Raw genomic sequence first — 23232 nt, forward strand, 5'->3', positions numbered from 1 at the left:
TGAAGTTTTCAACAGGTAAGTGAACAAGAGTGAGGAAATGGAAAGAGTTTATGCTGAGCCAAAAAATATTACCCAACAGCATCTATAAACAAAGGCAGGAACAGAATCAAAACCTTTCCCTTTTTCCTTGATGTCCTATTCATTCAGTAGAACCAGGGCTGCATATTTAATGGTTTGCCATTAAATTGTAGTAGCACATTCCCTGATTATTACTAGAATTACAAGCTTGTAACACTGAAACTAATGCAGGGAAGAGAAGAACAGACCCAGCTGCAGTGTCCGGGTGGAGTGGGCACAGAAGCAGGTTGGAGGGATGGGATTTAGACATCCATACCTAGCACAGAGAATGGAACTGCCAGTGTATCAACATTTAACAACCAGCATTATTTTCTTTAAAAAGTCTTTCCTCATGGATATGACCTCCCGAATGAGGAATGCAGCAGATGAGTAGGTAGCAAAGGGGTCCGGTTGTAGTGCCTTGGCCAAGTTCCAACTTCAGTAATTACTCCCTGCTCTTGAATTCCCCCCACAGCTCTGTTGGAATAAAACTCTTTTTCAGTTTGTCCTGGAGCATTGTGTAGTGTTTCTGTGAAGCTGTACAACACTGAAAAATATCTCCTCCCATTAAAATTGCCCAGGGAATTTAGGTAGACAGAAAGCTATTACCAGAGTTGGAATGTGGGCAGAACACCAAGGTTAACTTACACTTGCATTGGGATCAAGGGATCTTTGCTGACTAGGAGTGTCAGACCCTTATTAAAGAGCACAAGTGGGAATAGCTCACTGTGTTGCCTGAATACAAACTCGGGAACTTGGGATCTCTGCTCTTGGAAGCAACACAACACCTGGGATGTTTCCTAACAAATGACTCTGTATAAAAGCCTCTGGTGCTGTGGAGTGTCTTATCACAACCTTATTTGGTTATTTAGTAATATTTATGAAATTATTTGTTGATTTAAAAAGTTCCAGAAACTTTAAAAAAACTACCAACAACAAAAAGCAAAGCACATTTTAAAAGAAGTCTACCAACAGAAAAGCAGCAATATAACCCAAATATGCCGAGGCAATTATTTGAATTTCACTAAGAACCCCACAGAGTATTTAAGTATTTAAGCAAGCTGAGCCAGGCCTGCAGCAGGAGTGAAAGCATTCTGTGTTATATTAAATAGACAACTGCAACAGTTTTCTTACCTTCTAAAGCAGGACTGATTTAAAATATTTAGGTAACTGACTCCCAAATTCACTTATACCAAAAAATTCATTCTTACTAAACTAGAATAATCGAGAACAGTCACTGTATAAATTCCTGTGGAAAGGAAAAAAACTCCAAATCCTATTTCTCAGGGAGTGGCACCTGCCTCCAGCTGCCTCCTCTCCCTCCTCCTTCATGAGCAAACGACAGGGAACAGACAAAAGACAAGCTCCTACTTTGGCCTTCTGTTATAGATTAAAGACAAGCAGCTTCCCTTTTCCTTCTTTAGACTTTGTATGGACTACATATAAATGGATGTCTAAGGAGGTTCTCCCATTTCTGTTGGAAGAAGTCCTACTGCTCCACTTCTGTCATGGTTTTTCCTGCATCTTTCATCACAGAGCATCCCTATCCTTCTACTGTCTAAACTCTTACCACTTATGGACTTTCTACTTCCACAGATTTATAAACTAAAGCCTTTTGGAGTTTGATGTTTGCTGCCTGGAGCAGCTGCTAATTCAGGAGGTTGATGGCTGCTCTCCTGCTTGGAGAGCATGGGAGCGCAGCCTCATCTTCCAGCACAGAAAGCTTCTCTCCCCCCTTTCCTTTGGCACATGCTCGTCCCAAGGCAGCAGTAGGGATGCTGATTTCCGTGCCTGTGTTACCCTTACAAAGTTGTTTGTCGTTTCTAAGAAATTTTCAGCCCGAACTTTGAGTAATGCCTTTCACAACACACTCCAGCAACTCCCAAGTGTCTTAATGATCTACAAAGCCTGAATTAGCATTTCCACGTGTTTTGGCAGCAGTGGAAACACATTTTCCAGTTTGCATTGAGTCCCATTCATCTGATTTGTCAGGCCCTGTCAGCCTCTTTATAAATCATTATTTTGGGACCGCAGAGCAGTGTGTGCACTGCTCTCACACCCACCTGCAGTCAGCTCCTTCCACCTATGGACTGGTGACCTGAGGCTGCTCCGCTTCCAGTCCAGGCCTGCTGGGCTCCTTGGACTCACAGATTGGGTCTGGTCTGCCTGAACCCTGGGAAGGACCCTGCCTGCCAGAGAGTGTTTATAACTCAGAATAGGTGTAAAATCACAGCTCCAGGTGTAAATACAATGAAAATCCCCTCTGCCACCAGAGAAGGACACAACCTGGATATTCCTTCACATAAAAATAACAGTAGTTACCTTTCTTAGAAAATAACTGAGATCTATAGCTAAAATTATTAAAATTATCAAGTTAAGTCAGTTTGTCATATTGATGACTCTATAAAAGTTTAGTAACTCTTTTCCTATTTTTAAGTCATTCATTTACCTACATTACAATAATCTGCCTTTTATTTTTTTACTTTCACATCCCTCCTTTTAAGTCAAAATCCATTTAATGGTCATCTGTATCCTCATATCTTTATTTTATTTCACATTATTCAAATGTCAAATGTGAAATATTTTTCAGAATAAAAGTGCACTTTTCCACTGACTTTTTTTTACTGGTGAATTTTCCCCTCTGTAAATAAGGAAGGAACAGGCTTAAAGACAAGAGTTTTTAGAAATGTCTATATACCTATATATAAATATATATATATTTATATAGATATGTAATGCTTCTATGATGCTAAAAAAAGTATTATTTCTTTTAGTCCATGCTAAGCTGTAATAGCAGTAAAAGAGTTAATTATTTAGAACAGCAGGCTGCAAAGGGAATAATCCTGTAGGAAATATGCATTATTTCTTTAGTGATCTCTGCTTCCATGGAAACAATTTCTCAGCACATTTCTAAATCTCATAAAAATAGGGCACTAGGTCTGTGTAAAACAGCAAGACGTTTCCAATTAAACAACCCCAATGCTTTAATCTGGGCCATTAAATACTTTGTCCAGCATCAAACATGATTATGGGATGTTAAACCACCAGCTCCTTCCCATGTGCCGGCTCTGTGAGGATAAAGTCCCCCCCATCTCTCACCTCCTCAGGGGTGCAGAGCACAGTCCCCTCCCTGTGCAGATGTTGGGGTGCACAGCTGTGCCACACCACACTTTTGGGGTGCACTGTCCACCTCCACGGTGTCCCTTCTCCCTCCACACCCCGTCTCAGGGCTCAGCACTGCACAGCAGAGCCAGTTTCTCCAGCAGAGCCAGAGTCAGCCTGGCTCATGGAGCTGGAACCAACACACTTGGATCAGATCTGGGGTAGGAACATGGCTGGCGAAAGGCATCTGTGGGCATCTCCAGGATCACTGGGGTTGTCCATGCAAACAAATCCCTTATGCTGTGTACCCAGCAATCCATCCTACAGCCAGGACTCTCTGAAATGCGTGTGGAAAATACTGGCCTCCATCCCCACATCCCTGCCATGAGCACCACTGGATCATTTCTGAAGGAGACTAAAGCAGAGGGTGTGTAAGAACAACTGAAGGGGACAACTCCACCCCCAGGTACAGCTCCTGCCCCGGGATGTCCTCGTTGGCCAGCAGTTTACATGCACTGGACAGAACAGCTTTGCTCTGAGCTCCAAACCTTTCCTGGATGAGCTGTGACAAAGCTCCCTCTGGTGGAACCGGACGTCATTCACTCACTTGGTTATTGCCACCGACTAGGAATAAAGCAATTCCAGAGCTGGTGCTCGGGAGGCAAGGAGCCATCACAAACACGGACACATCTTTCAGGGCATTGCATACACAGTCTTTATTAGCAGACTCTTCTCTATCATCAGTCAGGAATAGCAGAGAAGCAAGCAAAGGAAAAACAGTACTTAACATCAGTGGCAACAGTGTTAACTTTCTGTTTGGTTTTGGGGTTTGTTCATTTTCCTCACCTGAATTGTTCTTGGAAAATTACTTATTTTAAAAACATAAAAATAGAGATGTTCCCTCCCCTTTGTACACAAGATCTGTGCCCTGTGAAGCAGCACTGCTGGAAACTGAGAGAGCAAAACATAATTCAGCCAACAAATGCCCTTCAAGGATATTTGCACAAGTGACATCTTGGGGGGTTGTTTGGTTTTTTTTGTGGTCGCCTGTTTGTTTTTAATTTATTTCTTCCTATTTTAAACTCGAATTTCAGTTTTAACTGTATCATTCTACTCACTGCTCAACCATTCCTCATCTCCTGAGCAACACCTTGGCAGGGTGTAACACTGGACCTACAGAAAGGAACAGTGGATTAATCCTCACAAGTGCACTGAAACAAAGCCTGGATGGGGAAAAAAAAAGCTTTGTAATAAAGAATTTTCATGCCTGATATGTGTTTGGTAGCAGAACTGGCACATTAGTAAAACAGATTTTTACCTCCTGGGAAGCCTGCAACTTCCAAACTCTCCTTATTAACTATTCAGACCAACTAAATGCTGAAAAGCAGATTAGTTATTTTCTTACCACAGCTCCTGCCAACAAAATCATTACTCAGCATCACAACTGTGCTCTTTCCAATTCCCATACAATTCCGTGTGCAAGACTGGATCCCAACGGTACCAGCATTGTATTTTCTCCACACCACCCTGCTCATAAACTCAGAATATCTGGAGTCTCTGTGCATGCCAAAGGCTCGGTCCTGCACCATGTCCTCTTCCCAGAGACAAACCACTTCAAAAGTGTGTGTCACTCAGAACTTCCTTATATAACATCTCTGTTAAATCCAATTGATACAACTGTGTTACTTTAATTCATTGTAATCACTACAGAGAGAAGTAGCCAGCACAGTTACCACTGCTTGGGTAATCCTGATCCATCCTTAAAGGGCTGGGAATAGACCCTATGAGGACAGTGAACAGGATCTACTTCATACTGATGTTACACAGGGGCTCAAAATTCTCCTGCTATCAACCAGCACAAATTACAGCTGTCCGTGTACATTGATCCTGGGGGATTTCCTAGAGAACCTATGGAAAACTGAACCCAACACCATGCACTGCACAGCACCCACAACTGAGCTGTCAGGAATGCCTTCCCACTCAGAGTGTAGTTTAATTAGGAATACAGAAATCCATGCAGTATTGGGAGTGAGGAAGTCCCAAAGATGACAGTTTAGAGTAAGTGCAGACTGAGCCAACACACTGGACACAGATGGGTGCACCAGTGGTAAATCACACACCCAAAGCTCTGCATCTGCAGATCTGAACATAGAAGAGAGCACAGAACATCCACCAGTACTTTTGAGTCCACGGCTCTTGAATGTGGGAAAATCACTGAGTATCAAGAGCTCCCATTTTCCTTTGATCAGGTTCTGCACCTTCCCCTCAGTGACAGAAAGAGTCTGACATTTCATGGTAAAAACCGTAACATCAACTTCCTGTGAAGGGCTTCCCTCCTTGGGATGCAGCTCTATGATTTTAAAGCTTTTCAAATTCTATATAAATGAAAAGCTGAAACATATAAAATCTTAAAATTCCATTTATGTTATGTAGAACTAGATATATACACACACATATTTTTTCTTAAAATAAAACTTGAGCCCGTTCTCTCCCCTCTGGATATAAACTCGATGTCTTGTTTCAGGTTTTCAAATACATTTTAGACCTCTCTGAGAAACTTTGCCCAAGATAAACCTGTGTAAATACCTGTAGACAGGTCAAGTTTCTTTAGAAAGCAAAATTTAAAACACATTTCTTCTATAAAGAGTCACAGTGATACAGCTCACGAAACATTTCCAAGTTGCAATCAGGAAACTTCTCCAATCAAGATCAATCTGTGACTGATTTATCTAAATATACACCTGTAAGAAATCATAACTGAGAAACTGATATAAACCAGTGTTTTCTTATTAAACTGTACATTACAGAGAAGACTCCGAATATAAAAGTTGGGATTTTTTTTTTCTTTACAAACACAAATACTTTTCTTCTCCTTGCCCCCAGTTTGCCATCAACCCAGAGCTCGTGTTTCCACAGGAAACAGTGGCAATTCCAAATGGACAAACGGCAAGGATCTGGAGAACAAGGTAAAACCTCCCCATAGAATGGAAGGTCAGAAAGGTTGCATTTCCACTGGAAACAAGCACAGGCACTACTGAGAAGTCATGAAAACTTGCCAGCTTTTCCTCCCCAATACAGAAACAAGATGGCAAAGAATGTGCCAAAAAGCTACTTGACCATCAGGATGAATGGGGAAAAACAGTAATAAAAGCAAAGAAATCAGGTGATGTATTTTGCTACAACTGAATAAAACTTCAGGCTGGATACTAGGAGAGTTGGAGCTACAAAGTTCTCATTTCAGTTAAGTTTCTCTTCTGTGAATTCATTCAAACTTACAACCTCTAAAGCATTAATTCATCCTGAGTTAGATGGGTACCTGGAGACAACATTAAGAGAAAATTCCCAAACTGGAAGACCTGAGAGAGGACAAACTCTCCTTGAAGATGGATGCACAGTATTCCTGACAGGTGTCCTTCTCCCAGAGCAGTCACTCAATTAATGCTGCGTCCCTCGTTAGCCTGAGCCTCCCTTGGGCACTGGGGTCACACACAAAAAGAGCTTCCAAAGTATCTTTAAACCACCAAGATAAGATGACACTGGATTCTGTAACAGTCACTACTGAGGTGGGTAACAGTTCTGAAAGAGTTGACATAATGAGGAGGAAGGAGAGAAATCAAAAAATAACATCCAAATTCCATCACTTTGGTTTGCCAAAGCCATCACAGTGGCAATTGGTGTGAACATTCCTTCTCACTTCCTTCAGCACTGCCCTTTTCCTCACTCTTGTATGTGGAAAGGAATAAGTTTTCTATCTGAGTCAAGAACTCTTCAGCAATGAGGCAGTTTGTTACCTTGCCCAAAGTCTTCCTCATGCACTCCAAAAGCTGGTCAAAACAAAAGAACACTTTGTTAAAACTAAAATTTTTCCTGAATTTTTTAAAATTTTTTATTACAAAGGGATTTTTATTTAGAATTAACACTAAAAAATTGTTCAAGTGTGCAATACAACTTTAAAAGGAACAGTGACACAGGAAAACACAGGTGATTTAAGTCCAATTTTTTAAAACCAGCTAGACAACAGCTGAATTCCAGAGCATTTTACCAACTCAATTTTACATTTGCACTGTTTATAAGCAAAGTCATGAGAGGAAACAAAAGAATTCAACGTGGGCAATTATTGTGTACAAGTGATTTGCCATTAAATCTTCTCCGAACTGAGGGTCAAACTTGGTGTCTGCACATAACACATTCCCACCTCTCTCAAAGGAGGATCCTTATTTTCACTGTGTGAGTAAGTTGTGCCACAGAAGTAATTTATTGCCATTAATTTCCATCTCTGATTTGTAAAAATGTAACTTCAGGTGACCTCTGCTAACATGAAACAGATTCGCATTTAAAAAAAACATTCGACATTAAAAAAGAAAACTTACTTTCTGCAAACAAGTCAGGTCAGAATCCCTATGAAAAATTTTATCCATGGGGACGCTGCTGTTGGAAGAAAAACAAACAGGAATGCTGGAGAAAGGAGCCACAGGTCTTGACTGAAACAATAACAAACATACAACAATTCCTAGCTGGCTGTTTGTAACAGCAGTAAACACATACCTGTGGCAAAATCTGTACTTTTCAATTATCCACCTTGTTTTTTCAAATACTAATTCCCACTGAGGCTCCTCCAACATCTGCTGCACTTCGAATTTGTAGGGCAGGCCTGCAGTCAATGGAACATCATCATTCAGTGTTTCTAGTGCACTCCACTGTTTTCTTTCTCTTTTCAGTTTTAGATGCAATCCCTTCCCTCCCCATAACTGTTCCTGTTTATTACTGACTGCAGAAGCCTGTGGTTCTGTTACTTGACAACATTAAGGAGGTTAAAGCAAAAGGATGACGTGTTTTGGATTCCAAATTTAATTGTGGTGGGAGTAGGAACAAATCTGTTTTCCTCCCTGCCCTCACCAATTCCCCAGGCCGTAAGGAAGGACACAGAAATCTACAAAAAACAGAGAAAGAGAAAAATGAATTGAGTGTTTAGTACCACTTTTGTAGTGGTAAATCTCTCTAAGATTTAGGTGATTATTAAGTGAATAAAAAAAGGTTTGGTTTTTATGCCTGAAGGGGCTGCTGATGAGTATTGTTTGCTATTTCAGAGAAATTTGGCTCTGAAAGGAAGAAAATCTTCTGGTTTATTGCAGGTGGGGGAAGAGGAATTTAGCAAGAAAATTATTTGCAGGTTAACGATTCAGTTATCAAAAATCAGGGAGAAAGAAAGAGAGTGTGAATTTCAGTAAGTCATTTCCAAAGAGCCCGAGGAGATGCCATTTAGTAAAACTTTGATTTCAGGAGCTAAACAGAAATATGGAATCCTCTCAGACAGAAAAAGTGAGTGACTACAAAAAAGTCTTCTAAGGGCAATGAAGTTTGACAGTAATTTAATTCCTCGGCAAGGACGAGATGTGTGGGAAATGAGGATAAAATCACAGGACAATCAGTGTGGTAAACAGGAATTAGTGCACAGATGTGGCCACTGCTCCACTTCCCCCAGGACTGTGCAGTGAGTCTCCAGGCAGATGGTCTCCTCTGCTTACTTCCACAGGAAAAAACAGGGAGAACTGTTGGCTCACATGGCCTCAGCTACTGCTGTGCCAAGAGAACTGGAAACCTTGGAGTGGGGATGCAAAAATCAGAACTTTATAAATAGAGGGAGGGAGGAGGAAAGAGAACAGGCAGCTACCAGAACCATCTTCTGTTATCAGGGGAATTTTCCTCAAACGAATGTCATGGAAAGAGCAGAAGATCTGATCATCACTGGAAATACCATGAATTTTATATGGTGTGTTCTTAACTGTTCAAGAAAGGAAAGGATCCCGTTTTCATTAAATGCCAATGACATTTTTAATCAAACCCCTTAGGTTGGGGTTCCTGCCAGCACACCCTTTCAGCTTTCCTAGCAAATTTGATCCTTTGACCTTCAGAATGGCACAGCAGTCGAGAATTAAGGATTTTTGGCCACTGTAGCAGCCAATTCTTTGCTATTTACCTCTGTTTCCTGGGGCAGAGGATCTGTTCAGAATGTTGCAATGCAGTAAAGCCCATGCTGTACATGTGAAACAGTTTCTCAGCTGTTCATAAGGATTCTGCATGTAAATAACAGTGACTCTTGTCCCAAACCTTTCACTTCTTCCACAGATTGTGAAAAATACTAACGCAAAAGAACAATCTTCTATCTATCTATATTTGTATATTCTTGTCATGGCAGCTGAGACAACTTTCAGGATCACTCTTTCAGTGAAATTCCTGGGTTTGTCCAGCACGTTACCAACAGAAATTATACCGTTTGTACGATACCATCACCTTACCAACACAAATACATAAATACCTATTTCTCAAGTTCAAAAGCAGACATTTTTCCCCTCAGTATCCAAAAGGAAAAGGATAAAACAGATGTACTTACGGTAGGAACCATCAGCACTGATCTCATCACTAATGACCAGACAGGTGATCTGGGAATATGGCAGGGGATTATTTCGGTTGTAAGGGCTGATGATCATTCCGATGAACATGGCACCTCCCCGGGAGAAATAGCTCTAAAAAACAAAAAACCACACAAAAAAAATCCACATATAAAAATCCAACATTTTTCAGAAGAGGATGCTGAAATCTAAAACCCAGCATTTATGTCATTTATGGCTGATTTAAGATTAGAGCAATAATATGTACTACCACTGTAAATACCACGGAGGCTTTGGGCCTGGGGGTCTTTTTTGCTCTTTGTATGTTTTTGCTGTACCTGGTATTTGGCTTGAGTGTCTATGTCTCGTATGGAGGGGTTGGGATCGAAGGCTGGGTGGGAATGGTACCATCCAATGACCTGGAATCCTCTGGCAGCCAGTGTTTCCGAGGCCTGTGTCTGGGACACCGGATCCATCTCGCACTGCAGGCCTGTGCTGAGGCTGTTGCAGGGCTCTGCTGCACACACCTGGTAAAGAAACCTCCAGATGGATAAATGCAACAAACCTCCATCAGTTACATAAGACTTCATCAACAGAATTTTAAGAATGATTTACCAGATCTTCCTCATAATTTACCAGATCCTTCTCCTTCACAATTGAACATAACTCTAACATTTCAAGAGTGCAGTAATTAACTTAGATTTCATATATTTAATTAGTTGCCCTTCAGAAATAACAGTTACATTTATTCAAATTATATCTATTATCATATCAGTTTTAATATTTTAGAGAAAATGTAAAAAGACAAACACTTACTTCCACAATTTTATCAGCTTCAGAGTACCTTCCACCCAGCAGCCCTATCACTTCTGCCAGAGACACATGAGAGTGCTGGAAGATCAAATAGGTATGAAAGAAATGAGATTAAACAAATATATTAGTCTAAGTTGTGTAATTTCTCTTTGTTTTGCCCTGCACTCAAGTCAGTCACTTCTCAATGACATTTAGAAGGAAAACTCAAAACCACTAAAACCTCTCAAAACCCCATTGTTTCCGTTTATAGCAAACAGAAAAGATTAAATTTGCTTATTATAAACACACCAGGGATGTAGTGCAAGGGTATAACACGTCCACAGATGCAGCCTGGGCACTGCTGAACAACTGCACTGTTTTGGTACAACCTGTCGTTCCTAAAAAAATCCCCACATTTTGCTTTGTAAACACAAAATCAATTGCCAGACTGGTAGAAAATGAAGCCATAGATCTCAGAAGGACAGACTGTCAGAAAGTAGCTTTATGCAAATTAGATTTAAAGTGTGACAGAGAGTAGGAAGCAGTAAAGCAGTAAAACTCTAATTCATTTTTCTAGAAGGTAAATAGTTGTACAGTAAGCAGAATATAAAAAGTATTCATCTTTAGGGGCTTTATTTAATACTAGGTTCTCACTTCTAGGTGAACGAAAACATTACTGTATTTCTCAGTCTTCCTGAGAAGAAAACTTCATTTAAAAAAAACCCCCACAACACAGAGATCATAGCTTTTTGAAAGACAAAACTTAATCCTCACCAAATCCATTACTAGAAGTGCTTCAGAAGACACTTTCACCTTAAAAGGCTCCTGAAATGATAAAGACAATAATGAGTATAAGAAAAGTAACCCAAGTAATGAAGCCTTGTTGGTAATTCCCTCAGAGGTACATACCTGCTTCTCCTCCGTGAACAGACAGCAGGGTATCAGCTGAAAGGGATCAAAGGAACTATAAAATGAAAGAAAATTTCTCTAAAGATGTAGGACAGTCAGGAAACTTTTCAACTTTCCCACTGTCACCTCAGCTGAGGAGGAATAACCTTGTGTTCTTCACTGGATTTTCTCATCCCACACTAGGATGACTTCCACCAAATACAGAAACATCACTCCCACACTCGTGAATTGCAACAGGAAACATGTGAAATGCATCCAGGCTATTTCAGCCCGTGACACGCGCTAATGCTTTGCACCTTTCCAGCCTGACACAAGACATTTGTTCAACCTCTGGCAGATCCGTGTTTGAACACGATGCACATCCTGTAATACCTTTTGGGTTGTCTCGAACCTTTGGAAGATTTTGCAGGTTTCAGTTTTTCTTCCTCTCTCCTTCTTGCTAATTCTTCAGCTGAGAGATGCTAAGAGGGTTCAACAAAAAATGAAATGTCTTAATGTCTGAAGTGCTGCTTCAGCAGTGATTGCAAAACCAGCCCAAAATCAATTATTGATATCATTGTCCTCTTGATATAATTTGTGTGTTACAGAACTACTGATGGCAGAGGCAATAGCCATGACCCAGGCAGTGTGGAAGGAGTGACAACCAGAGACCAAGCCCACAAGATGCCTGATGAGAGAATTCTCATACGAAATCAATCAAATTCAGTAAAATTCACAGCCCACATCACAAACCAGGTGTAAATCCAAGTGTGATAATCTGTCAGTACAAACCATGCTCAAAACTTATCACAACTCCTCTTTAGGGATGAGTGTTTTCAACCTTTTTTTCCATCCAAATACATATTTTGCAAGAAGTGTTCAAATTATTAATCTCAGTTAATCAAAAATAGTATTATGGAAGTAATTGTTACAGGTAATTACTAAAGGTTGCAAATTAAGAAGGTTTTCTATACAAGAAAAATAGATGTTCTTCACTTTTCATATAATCTGAAATTGTAAGAATGGACAAGTATTTTCTTTCCAGTTCTCCCATAAAACATTTAAACTTGTATGAATTTTTAAAGCACTTCATAAACCACAGAATTTCTGGGGATATTGCTAGTAGCAGAATTAATATTAGGAACTCATTATCACCTGCATAATGAGCACAAAGAAACCATATAGGACTGAAAAAATAACATTTAAATGGTATTCTCCCATCCCTTACCATTTGCTTTAAGGCAGTTAACTCAAAAGCAACGGATCATGAAATCTCCTACAAGATAAGGCAAAGAGCTTTAGGGGCATAAAACCCCTGTGCAACACCAACTTTAATTATCAGCAGCACAAAGATGTACCAGCTGCTGCATTACTTTCAAATTACTGCTTCCACAAGAGGTTAAGTCCCTATGACACAACTGTTCCCTTGTCTGTTTGATGCAACACCATCTGCCAGCAATCAGCAAGAACTAAGGAAAGTTAAAAACACAGAAGGGTCACCTCGAATGTCTGTCCTTCCAAATCCTTGGCATCACACCAGTTTCCCCAGGGGTCTCGCACTCGCCGCCTTCTTGTGCGCTGTGGCAAGAAATCACCAAGAGTCAGGGCTCTCACCCTGCAAAAACTGCATTTACTTCAGCTGGGCAGCCCCAAAGACAGTGTCCAAAAGGGTACTGCCACAGGGATGTTACCAACACCCTGGTGTTCTGCAGACTGTCATGAAATATCATCAGTGGAGTTTTTGCATTTCAAGGCAGTAAAGCCTGTTGGTGTTCCGAGGAAGCTCAGCACCCCTGACAGCAACAGGGCACTGTTATCCAGCTCTGCATTCTAGCTCAGACAATGCACAAAACTATAAAACCAGGATGTTTACATCCAGTGGATGCTACAGCTCTTTATATTTCAATTTATTATATTTTTAGTGGGATTGATTTTGTGTTTCCTCTCATCAGCTGATGTATTTTCCTGTGAAGTACTTAAAAACTCTGTATTACAAGTGAGTACGAAAATTTACTCTGGGAAGCCTTGGTAATTCATGTAGTTACTACTGCACTTAATTGTGTGCATAAGGCTCTCAGTAAGCCATATCCTACTCTATTTAACAGTTAAAATGCAAGCAACTTAATCACCCACTGCAAAACACTTCACTATGAAAGCTGGACAGACTCTCCCCATTCGTGCTGCCCTCCGGCTCCCCCCCAGGCCGTACCATGGACTGCAGGCGCTGTGCGAGCTGATAGGCTTCCACCGTGTCCTTGCCTTCCCGGGAGCGCGTCCTGTCGGCTGCCTGGGGCCGGTTGTACACGGCCTGCTCTGCAGGAGACACAAGGGAGACACTGCACGTCAGCAAAGCACGGAGACACTCAGCACTGCTACACAGACAGGAGGACAGAGGTGAGTGGGAGACACTCAGCACTGCTACACAGACAGGGAGGACAGAGGTGAGTGGGAACGGCAAATGCCATCGTGGAAAAGGCAACAAAAAAAAAGAGACATCTCTTGTTGGCTATAATTATGTTATTTTAAATAACTTTACTTCAGACAAAAGGTATTTGCAAGACATTGCTCCTCTCTCAGGTGACTGTCATTCAGCTTTGGACCAAAATCCATCCAGAGACTCTAAAACAACACCAAGTTCCAGGTGTATATACACTTTAAATATCGCGTGATTTTAACATTTGAATCGTTTAAAAACTAGCCCTGAGGATGAAGACATTGATGTTTATTCAGGAAACAGTTATCATTCAGTGTGGGAAAAGTAACAATAACTTGAATTTTGTCTTATAAGGAAGGAGGGCAGAATTTCAGATACAGTAGGTTATCAGGAAAAAAAAAATAATCCAACCCTAGACACACAGAAAAGCACAAAACAAAACAACCAGTCCACCAGCTCATGTATGGTTAAACATGAGGGAAGGCAAAAAAAAATAAAGAAAAAATAAAAAGGTTTTGTGTAAAACAAAAAATCCATAATCCTGTAAGCAGGTTACAAACTCCTCCAGATTTTCCAAGGTTGTGAGAGACAATCTGCTCAGAAAGTCCTTCCTAGCAAGGATAGTTGTGTATCCCCTGGGTGAGCAGTGCACCCTAACGTTAGGCAGTCCTTCAGCATTACCCCAAAAGAGGGTATTTATTGGTTCCCACAGAAATATCCCTACCACAGCCGAAGTTAATGGCCCCGATGAGTTCCAGGTACGTGTGGATCCGGCCAATGCAGTTGACGTCACCGCAGTTCTTCAGGCCCGGACGCACCGAGGTCTTGTTCAGGTACTTGGGTTTACATCTCTCCCTAAAATCAAATCCAGCACGTTGTCAGACAGCAGAACAAATCATGGGAGGAGGAAGGGATTGTGTGACTTTAACTGAGGTCCTGTTTTCACTCTCTATGCACTTATTGCTTCCTTTTAAACTGACACTGAACCTTTTCAGTTCAACACTTCTCTGAACATGGAACTTTAGTCTTTCTTTCACCCACAACAAGCTGACAGTACACAAGACAACTGAGTGGAGTCTGAGTTAAACTCAGTAATTATTTCTACTTAAAAGCAAGCTAAGCAACAGAGTGACCACACAAACCAAAATGGCAACAAGACAAACTGTATCTTGAGCCTGCTGCCACAAATCCCTGGGGTTCCTTACAGCAGCTCTTTAGAGATGGAATAAAAAATATTCAAGTGTGCAAGCACTACACCAAATTGATACTTACTTAGAGGCATTCTTTTGCTCAGCATCATTTGTTCCAGCACAGACTTCTTGCTGCCCTTCTGTAAAGGCAGTGCCCCAATGCTGCAGACCTCATCACAGAGTTAATGTCACCAGTTATTTATTTTGAGGAACCACGTATTAAAACCCTTCTTACATATAGGATGGCAAAAGTTGGAAGAAAATAACCCAAATGCATGCAGCTTGTTCTGATACAGGACACTAATTTTCATAATGCTTCAAAGTATGTTCATTGCTTAGCTTCCAGAATGCCAGGAAAAAAATGGGAAGATGCAGAAGAAGCATTAATAATGAATGCTGTTCACTGGCAAGCTACCATACAATAATTTTACTCTTTTCAGAAGCTGCTAGTACCAAGTAGTGTTTTAACTACAACAAACCAGGACACCTTAATCACTTATTCCAGTAAGAGAAATCAATGCATCTTACCATTGATCCAAAATATAATTCCTGATTTTCAAGTAACGCTCTGGTGTTTTGGCCTGGCGCCCTTCAAAGAACTCGGGAATAGCCTGCTTTTCCTCCTCCAGAATGATGCTCCTGTCAACCTCCACTTCTTGATCAGGGGGCTTCAGCTCCTCTGCTTCTTCTTGATGATCTTCATCCGCTTGGCAGGGGGAAGGAAAAAGCAATCCATTGTCAGCTGGGTTTCTTTGCTCCTCACTGGGCTCCTGAGCAGTCGCTTGTCCAGTACCAAGAGATGTTACTGCTCCTCCTTGTTCAGCTCTCTCAATATAATTATTGTACTGCTGGAAATCTAAACTCAAAGATTTATCACCATTCAGGTGCTGGGAACACGTTGCTGCCACAGCAGGAAATACCAAGGCATCCACTGTATCCTGCCTGGTCTGCTGAGGATCTTCTTTAGGCAAAGCAATTGCAGAACTGTGTCCAGCAGATGACAAACCGTGTTCCATTCCTTTTGTTTCTTCAACTGGACTTTTTGGAATAACAGATAATTCAGATTTTCCAGTTTCTTGCTGGAAGGTAGGAGAGAGTAGCTCATCCATGTCATCAGTTATGTCTACTTCTTCATCATCTGACAGCTTTTCAATTTTCACTGCATTCAGATTAGGGTCTGCACGGCCTCTCAAATTTCCAGTTTCCGCCCTTATCCCATCTTCCATGGGAACACTGCTCCCACGCTGACTTTGCTCTTCTTTTTCAGAATCACCATTTTTTGCCTTAGGAAAATATCAGATACTTTAAGAAGGGAAAAACAAAACAATCCCATCTGCCTCCCAAATAATCAGAACTATTTTATTTGAACAGCAGATATTTTGAAGCGTTTCTTCCTTATCTTACCCTTTTAATATAGTTTAATCCACTGCAACTGACTTTGGCACAGCATTAAAGGTATACTTTAGCCCAAGTGTAAATTAACATGTATTCCCAGTCACAAAATCCTAGAGAATAGTTATCTCTTCCTAAATGTCCCCAAAATCTCAAGTGAGGTTAAGGCTAAAACTACAACACACAGCAAGGACAGCTGTGTAGTGGAAAATAATTTTCACACTAATGACAAACAGTGTAAGAGGCCACAATTACACTACATTTTTTGTCTAGTTATACTAGCAATAACAATACAGGTTATTCTAGGAATTTGAAATCAGGTCTGAATTATTTTAAATCTGCAAATAAGCATATTCCACTTTTCTGAATATGGGAATAAACAGAGTATGTGCTTTGCCAGCAAGTGCCCTGAAAGGACAGATTAAAAGCAAGCTGTATATGCAACACCACACTTGGCAAACAGCCTTTTTGCCAGCTCCAGAGATCCTCCATTTACCTTGTTCCTAAAGTACTGCCGAGCGTAGCTCTTGACTTGTAGGACAGTTCGACTCCCGATCAACTTGGCGATTTTTGTCCACCGGCGGCCAAATTTCACCTGACACAACAAAGCACACTGAAGTCACCCAAACTCTGACATTCCAGACATTGCAATTCACGTGCCAAGAGAGTTTAAAACCTCAATTGTTCACTCAAATGCACAAACAGTACAGCAAACCCACGGTAAAGAACCTCACTATTCATGTTCTACCAGAAAGAAAATGGCATCCAACAGTAAGAACTATTGTTATTCTTCTTAACTAGAGCATCTTCTTCACCCTCTTCAGGCACTCTGTAAATTATGCTGCCTGCTATCCCTACTGTGCTTGGCAAGCAAACCCTATTACATTATATTACATATAATCTCTGAAGACCTTACAACAGTAGTTAAAGGATTTCACTTTATTTGCCTTAAAAACACACTACACTTCCAATAGTTAAGAACAGTATTGTGACTGTGCAACTCATAATGCTGAGTATTTGAGGTATTTTGTGCTCTCAAATTGTAATCAGCCTCACATGAACAAAATCTGGTAAAGAAAACCATTTTGGGTTATCATTACACTCTTGGTAGATGGCAATTACTTTTAACATGTTAGAAGAAAAAAAAGCAGAAGCCTTAGAAGAACCATATCACGCTTATTCATATTAACTATTCTCTTATTTAGAATAAATAAATTAATTCAATTAAAAATATTACATCTATAAACAAACTCACCAGTCCTTGTTCAAACAGCTCTTTTTCCTCCAATGTCCACTTCAGGGAGCAGCCAGGTGGTTTTGCAGGTGACCGGACCCTGGGAAAGCAGGAAGCAAAAGCTGGTGCTTTCCTAAAAACATTTAATCCTCCAACCCCAGTAACTCAAGGTACCTTCTGACAGGGGAACTACTCCCCTTCTTTGGTAAAACTCAAAGTATTGTTTTAAACATGAGTTTATAAACATGATAAATAAAATACTGAGAATCAGCTTCCCCACCACAAAGGAAGGTTCAAGGCAACTCAATATTCATCAGTGACTAACGGTACAGAAATAAATCAAAGCAGCAAACAGAAAAGTGCAGGCAAAAAAGCCAACTAGAATTAACAATTTTTTTTCATAAGGACCACTGTGCAACAAAAATACCCCCCACTCCCCTATTTTACCATGAGGTTATTATTATACACAGTATTTCTTCCTGTTGAAAGTTCTCTTATATAATTTTGCACAGCCAAACAAAAGGAACTAAGGAGCTGTAACTTCTTTTTTTTTTAAACAGTTTCTCGTAACTGAACTTAAATCAGACACCACATTTAAAAATGCAACTCAATCATTAAAATGTACGTACATGACTTTTCCAGTTTTCTTATGAGGGCTGCAAATAAAAAACAGAGTGAAAATAAAAATTAGCAATTGTGATGCTCTTGCATATCTCAGCAAATAACCCTACTTTAGGAGAACTTTTCATTTCTTCTCATCTAATTTTTCCCAAGCACATCTTACCTTTTCACAGATCTTTTCTCCACTTCCTTTCGGTTGAGCCATATTTTTTCAGAAAGTGATTTATTAGATAAATAATACCTGAGATATTGCTAAGTAACTTTTTAAAGCATCAGGGATATTTGTACATGTGAGAATTCTAAAAATCATATAAATTATACTGGTTCAGAATTACCCAGTTGCAGTTTCTGCAGCAGTATTTCTTCAATCTACCTACAAGGTGGCAGGGCTTCAGTCATCTTAACAGGAAAAGATTAGTGCAGTTCCTTTGGAAATAGGAAGTTTTCTGTTTTTCTACAGGAAAACATGAAACCAAATCAGCAAAAGGATACTCTTCTTCCAGCAACATCTTCTCAATGACAGCCCTGTTTTCTTCACTAATGCTGCTGTCCAATGTCCAGGGCTGCAAACAACACAACTGTGTTTTAATATCTGAATCCCCCAGAATAAATATATAACACTTTCTAAAAGTAAGGAAAAAGCCCTGGTTAAAAACCTAAAGAGCACGTACACGGAGGGAAGAGCACACAGCAGCTGTGATAGCCTTGCTAAAAGCACCACTCATTTAAAAAATACTTACAAGACTGTTGCCAGTTCTCCAAGATGAATCGAGGTAGTGATCCTGCAGCAGGCTTGATGCTGGGTTTTCATGATCTCTGAAAGAGATTCCATTGTGCAAGACAACTGTAGTTTAACATTAAAAGTGTCATTGAGTTCTATTATCTCCACTTAACATTTCTACATGTTTCCCCCAATATGGTAAAAATACCTTCTTGTAAAGACAAACTTGTTTTCCTGCCAAGGAAAGCTCATACTTACACAAGGGCTAATTGTACAGGGCTGTTAGTATCATGGAATGGTTTGGGTTGGAAGGGACCTTAATGATTATCTCATTGGCAGGGACACCTTCCACCAGACCAGGTTGCTGCAAGCCCCATCCAACCTGGCCTTGGACATTTCCAGGGATGGGACAGCCACAGCTTCTCCGGGCAACCTGTGCCAGGGCCTCAACACCCTCACAGGGAAGGATTTCTTCCCACTATCTAATCTAGTACTCTTACAGAATTAATTCAGTTTATGCTTGATCTTTTCTGTAAATAACTACTTATTAGAGATCTGCCACTGATTAACATCATTGATCAACTTCTTTTCATTTTCATGCAGCATAAAATCTGCTTAGTAACGCAAGTAATTAGTTGTTTAAAAAAATCTTTACTTCCAGAGCATTCAGACAGTTCTAATGACTAATTAGCCCTATATCCCCTGCAGTGCTACTAATTTAAACTCATTTACTATTCTGAAATGCTTTGTGCCAGCATCTCAAACATCTCTTTATAGGATAAAGAATAAATCTCCATGTACAGTCAGAAGCCTACACAACTCCTGCTTCTTTTGGAGCACACCAAGGACAGGGTGGGATTAACATCCCCTTTGCCCAGCAGCCTGTGTGCAGCAGTGGCAGGTGCTGCTCTAGGACAGCAAGTCTCTGCTACAAACCTCTTGTTCTCTTCCAGCACCTGCAGGTGCTCCTGCAGGACAGCCTCTGCCTACTTCACCATCCCTTATCCATGAATTTGCTGAAGCCCAGAAAGCCAACTAAACCCTGGGCTGCATCCAAAGGACCACAGCCAGCAGGCTGAAGGTGATTCTGCCCCTCTGCTCTGCTCTTGTGATCCCACCTGGAGTGCTGCATCCAGCTCTGGGGTCCCCAACATAAGGAGGACATGGAACTGTTGGAGCAAATCCGGAGGAGGCCGTGAAGTTGGTGAGAAGACTGGAGCACCTCCCCTATGGAGACAGGCTGGGAAACTTGGGGCTGTTTGACCTGGAGAAAAGAAGGTTGTGTGGACACCTCACAGCAGTCTCACAGTACCTGAAGGGGCCTACAGGGAAGCTGGAGAGGGATTCTCCATCAGGAACTGTAGTGACAGGACAGAGAGTAATGGGTACACACTGAAAGAGGGGAAATTTACGTTAGATATCACGAAGAAATATTTTCCTGTGAGGTTGGTGACACTGGCACAGCTTGCCCAAAAAAAGTTTGGATGCTCCATCCTGGGCAGTGTTCAAAGCTAGCTTGGATAAAGCCTTGAGCAACCTGGTCTAGTGGGAAGTGTCCCTGCCCACGGCAGGAGTAGAACTGGATGATCTTTAAGGTCCATTCCAACCCCTTTACATTCTATGATCCTATGACTGTTTTTGCACCTCCCTCCCGGCGTTCAGCTCTCTGACCCTCTCTGCCTCCGCCAGTTCGCGAACACAGTTACACAACCCAGCACCTTCTCCATGTGTATTTTTAAGGATTCTCCCAGCAGCCTCCGGGCGCTGTTCCGAGCTCTGGGGGATCCCTTGGCAGCAGTTCCGTGTTCTCCTCACACCAGCGCTCCCACAGCCCCGTTCCCTCTGCCCTGCCTGACGATGCTCCACACCGGCGCTGCCCCCTCTCCACAGGCACTCCATGACACTCCAAGGTCTCTCCTCGGAGCGGCGGGAAGCGCCCGGCCAGGGCCGCCCCCTCAGGAGCGGCCGCCCCCCGCGACCCCCGCCCGGTGCAGGGGGACGGGCCGCGCTCCCGGAGCCCCGCGGGACCCTCACTCACCCCGGCGGGGCCCCCGGGTCCCCCTCGATGTCCACCTCGGGCTCCTCCGCCGCCGCCATGACACCGGGACGGCGCTATCGCGGGAAGGGGCGGCCCCACGGCGGCGATGGGCGGGCACGGAGCGATGAGGAGCGGCCGGGCGGAGCCGGACATGGCGCTGGGGTAGGCGGAGCGCGGGGCGGCTGGAGCGGGCGGGAAGCTGAGGGACAGGGCCGGGCTGTAAGGGGGCATGGATGCGCTGAGGGGACATGGCCCAGCTGAGGGACATGGCCGGGCTGTGAGGGGACAGAGCTGGGCTCAGGGGACATGGCCGGCGTGTGAGGGGACATGGCTGGGCTGAGGGGACATGGCTGGGCTGAGGGGACATGGCTGGGCTGAGGGGACATGGCCGGCGTGTGAGGGGGCAGAGCTGGGCTCAGGGGACATGGCCGGCGTGTGAGGGGACATGGCCCAGCTGAGGGACATGGCCGGGCTGTGAGGGGACATGGCCTGGAACTGACGGAGCGTGGCCGGGCTCTAAGGGTCACGTCCGGGCTGTGAGTGAAGGGGTGACGGTCAGGCAGGGGCTGAGGGGCAGCGCGGGATGCGACAGCGGGAGCCTGGAACCGGAGCCCACCCTGGTGAGGGGCACCCCGAGTGCTGGGTGCGGGCCTGGGCGCCTCACTGTGAGAAGGACGTGGAGGGGCTGGAGCGAGTCCAGAGCTGGGGAAGGGTCTGGAGCATCGGGAGCATCTGGGGGGGCTCAGCCTGGAGAAAAGGAGGCTCAGGGGGGACCTTCTCGCTCTCTCCAACTCCCTGACAGGAGGGTGAAGCCACCTGGGGGATGAGGCTCTGCTCCTAGGGAACAAGGGACAGGATGAGAGGAAATTGCCTTAAGTTGTGCCAGGGAAGGTTTAGATTGTATATTAGGGGAAAATTCTTCACGGAGGAGGTGGTCAGGCATTGGAACAGGCTGCCCAGGGAGGTGGTGGAGTCCCTGCCCCTGGAGGTGTTCAAGGAACGACTGGATGTGGCATTCAGAGCTCTGGTCTGGTTGACATGGTAATCAAAGGTTGGACTCGATGATCTTGGAGGTCTTTTCCACCCTACATAAATTCTGTGATTCTGGAGGCCTGCACAGGCCATACATCCCTTTGTCCTTCAAGCATGTGGTCATGTCTGTTCCTTCATCTAGAGATGACAGCACAGGGTGTCGTGTGGGTCAAGTTAAAGTGTTGTATTATGGATGCCAAAAAATCACAGTTTTGTTCCCATGCATTCTTAAATCTGTGTTTCGTTTCACAAGAAATATTTTGGTGTTTGTGGTAGCTGGGCTTTTAATCATATACCGAAGGGAAGAGTTGATTATCATTACCGTCCACTCAAAAAAGTGTTTCTGTTTATATTTGTATTGTCATCTCAATACAAATATTTTGAATCAATAAAGTCTGTTGCAACCTGTTTATTCCGAACATTTCCTCTTTGTGCTGGAGTGAGTTTGTAAGTGAAATTAATAAAGGGCAAATGTGATGGTTTTTGTTATCTCTACTTGAAAAAGCAAAATCTAGACAAATGGTAGCATGAAAGATAGAAAGAAAAATAGTTAATAATTGTTATAGTCTTAGGAATACCTTGCTTAAACAATGCTTAACTAAGCTGTCCAAACAGGCTGATATTCACAAATATATGAAAAGTTACCTCCTATCTTTTCTTTTTTCATAAGTCTTGATTTATACTAGAGGCTGTCATCTACAGTATGTTTAAGACTGGGGCTTTTTTTTTTTTTTGAGTTCCAAGTATGCTCAGACCTCTGAGAAACTGTAACTGAGAGCAGTCTGTCCTGTAACTGAGAGCAGTCTGTCCTCTCTCATCCTTCCCATTGAGGGAGGGCACCAGCCTCTAAAAGCATTTTGGTCAGACTGCTCTCATCTTTAAGAGCTGCCATGTGCAAAAAGCTGTGCTGGTTCCTGCACCTTCTTGCCTCTTCTTTCAGGAGCATCTTCAGTATGTGACTGTGGTTATTCTCTGCACCCAAATGAAGGGATGTCTTGCCCTCCATGCCCAAACTGTGCATAGAAGCACCACCCTGGAGAAGCACTTGGACTGCATCACCATGGCCTCTCTCAGCAGCCCTGTGCAGGGCAGTTCTCCCTTTTCTGTCCTTCACGCCTGTCTTTGCACCTTTGCTGATCAAATATTCCACAGTCAGTGGATGTCCATGAGCAGCTGCAACATGCAGAAGTGTTTCACTGGTAGAGTTTAGCGCAGTGATATCATTATCTTTGAGTGTTTTCTCTAACTCAGAGCCTTTGGCAACTCCAGTAAAGACGTCAGCAGCAGCACCATCTTTTCTAGGCTTTGCTGTCCTTGGAAGTTGAGTTTCTTTTCCTTTCTT

General features: G+C 42.5%; 1 protein-coding gene across 2 annotated transcripts; it reads right to left on the reverse strand.

Moving 5' to 3' along the window:
• Nucleotides 1-3850: 3850 nt before the first annotated feature.
• Nucleotides 3851-20973, reverse strand: MYSM1 (Myb like, SWIRM and MPN domains 1). Of its 2 annotated transcripts, none has more exons than XM_027748674.2 (20): nucleotides 20859-20972; nucleotides 18840-18915; nucleotides 18592-18662; nucleotides 18263-18340; nucleotides 18108-18134; nucleotides 17500-17578; nucleotides 16741-16839; nucleotides 15381-16135; nucleotides 14387-14517; nucleotides 13438-13541; nucleotides 12729-12806; nucleotides 11622-11710; nucleotides 11250-11304; nucleotides 11115-11165; nucleotides 10365-10439; nucleotides 9887-10075; nucleotides 9551-9683; nucleotides 7705-7810; nucleotides 7530-7587; nucleotides 3851-6983 (listed from the first exon to the last, which is right to left on the reverse strand). In XM_027748674.2, exons 1-20 carry the CDS (start codon nucleotides 20915-20917, stop codon nucleotides 6819-6821), a joined length of 2478 nt encoding a protein of 825 aa, XP_027604475.1. In that variant the 5' UTR covers nucleotides 20918-20972; the 3' UTR covers nucleotides 3851-6818. The 2 variants fall into 2 exon arrangements, 1 of the variants encoding a protein (XP_027604475.1); XR_003545928.2 differs by having other exon boundaries at nucleotides 6858-6983; nucleotides 9887-10088; nucleotides 20859-20973.
• Between the last annotated feature and the right edge of the window lie 2259 nt (nucleotides 20974-23232).

Source organism: Pipra filicauda, unplaced genomic scaffold, assembly GCF_003945595.2.
Source record: "Pipra filicauda isolate LSUMZ 115617 unplaced genomic scaffold, ASM394559v2 scaffold19_size4547281_pilon, whole genome shotgun sequence".
Classification (NCBI taxonomy): Eukaryota; Metazoa; Chordata; class Aves; order Passeriformes; family Pipridae; genus Pipra; species Pipra filicauda.

Coding starts and splice junctions, on each gene's coding strand:
- MYSM1 (XM_027748674.2), bottom strand. CDS start 20,917: ATGGCGGCGGCGGAGGAGCCCGAGGTGGACATCGAGGGGGACCCGGGG. Junction 18,341..18,591: donor AAGATGTTGCTGGAAGAAGA/GTATCCTTTTGC, acceptor GCAATATCTCAG/GTATTATTTATCTAATAAAT. Junction 12,807..13,437: donor CACAGCGCCTGCAGTCCATG/GTACGGCCTGGG, acceptor TTCTTGCCACAG/CGCACAAGAAGGCGGCGAGT.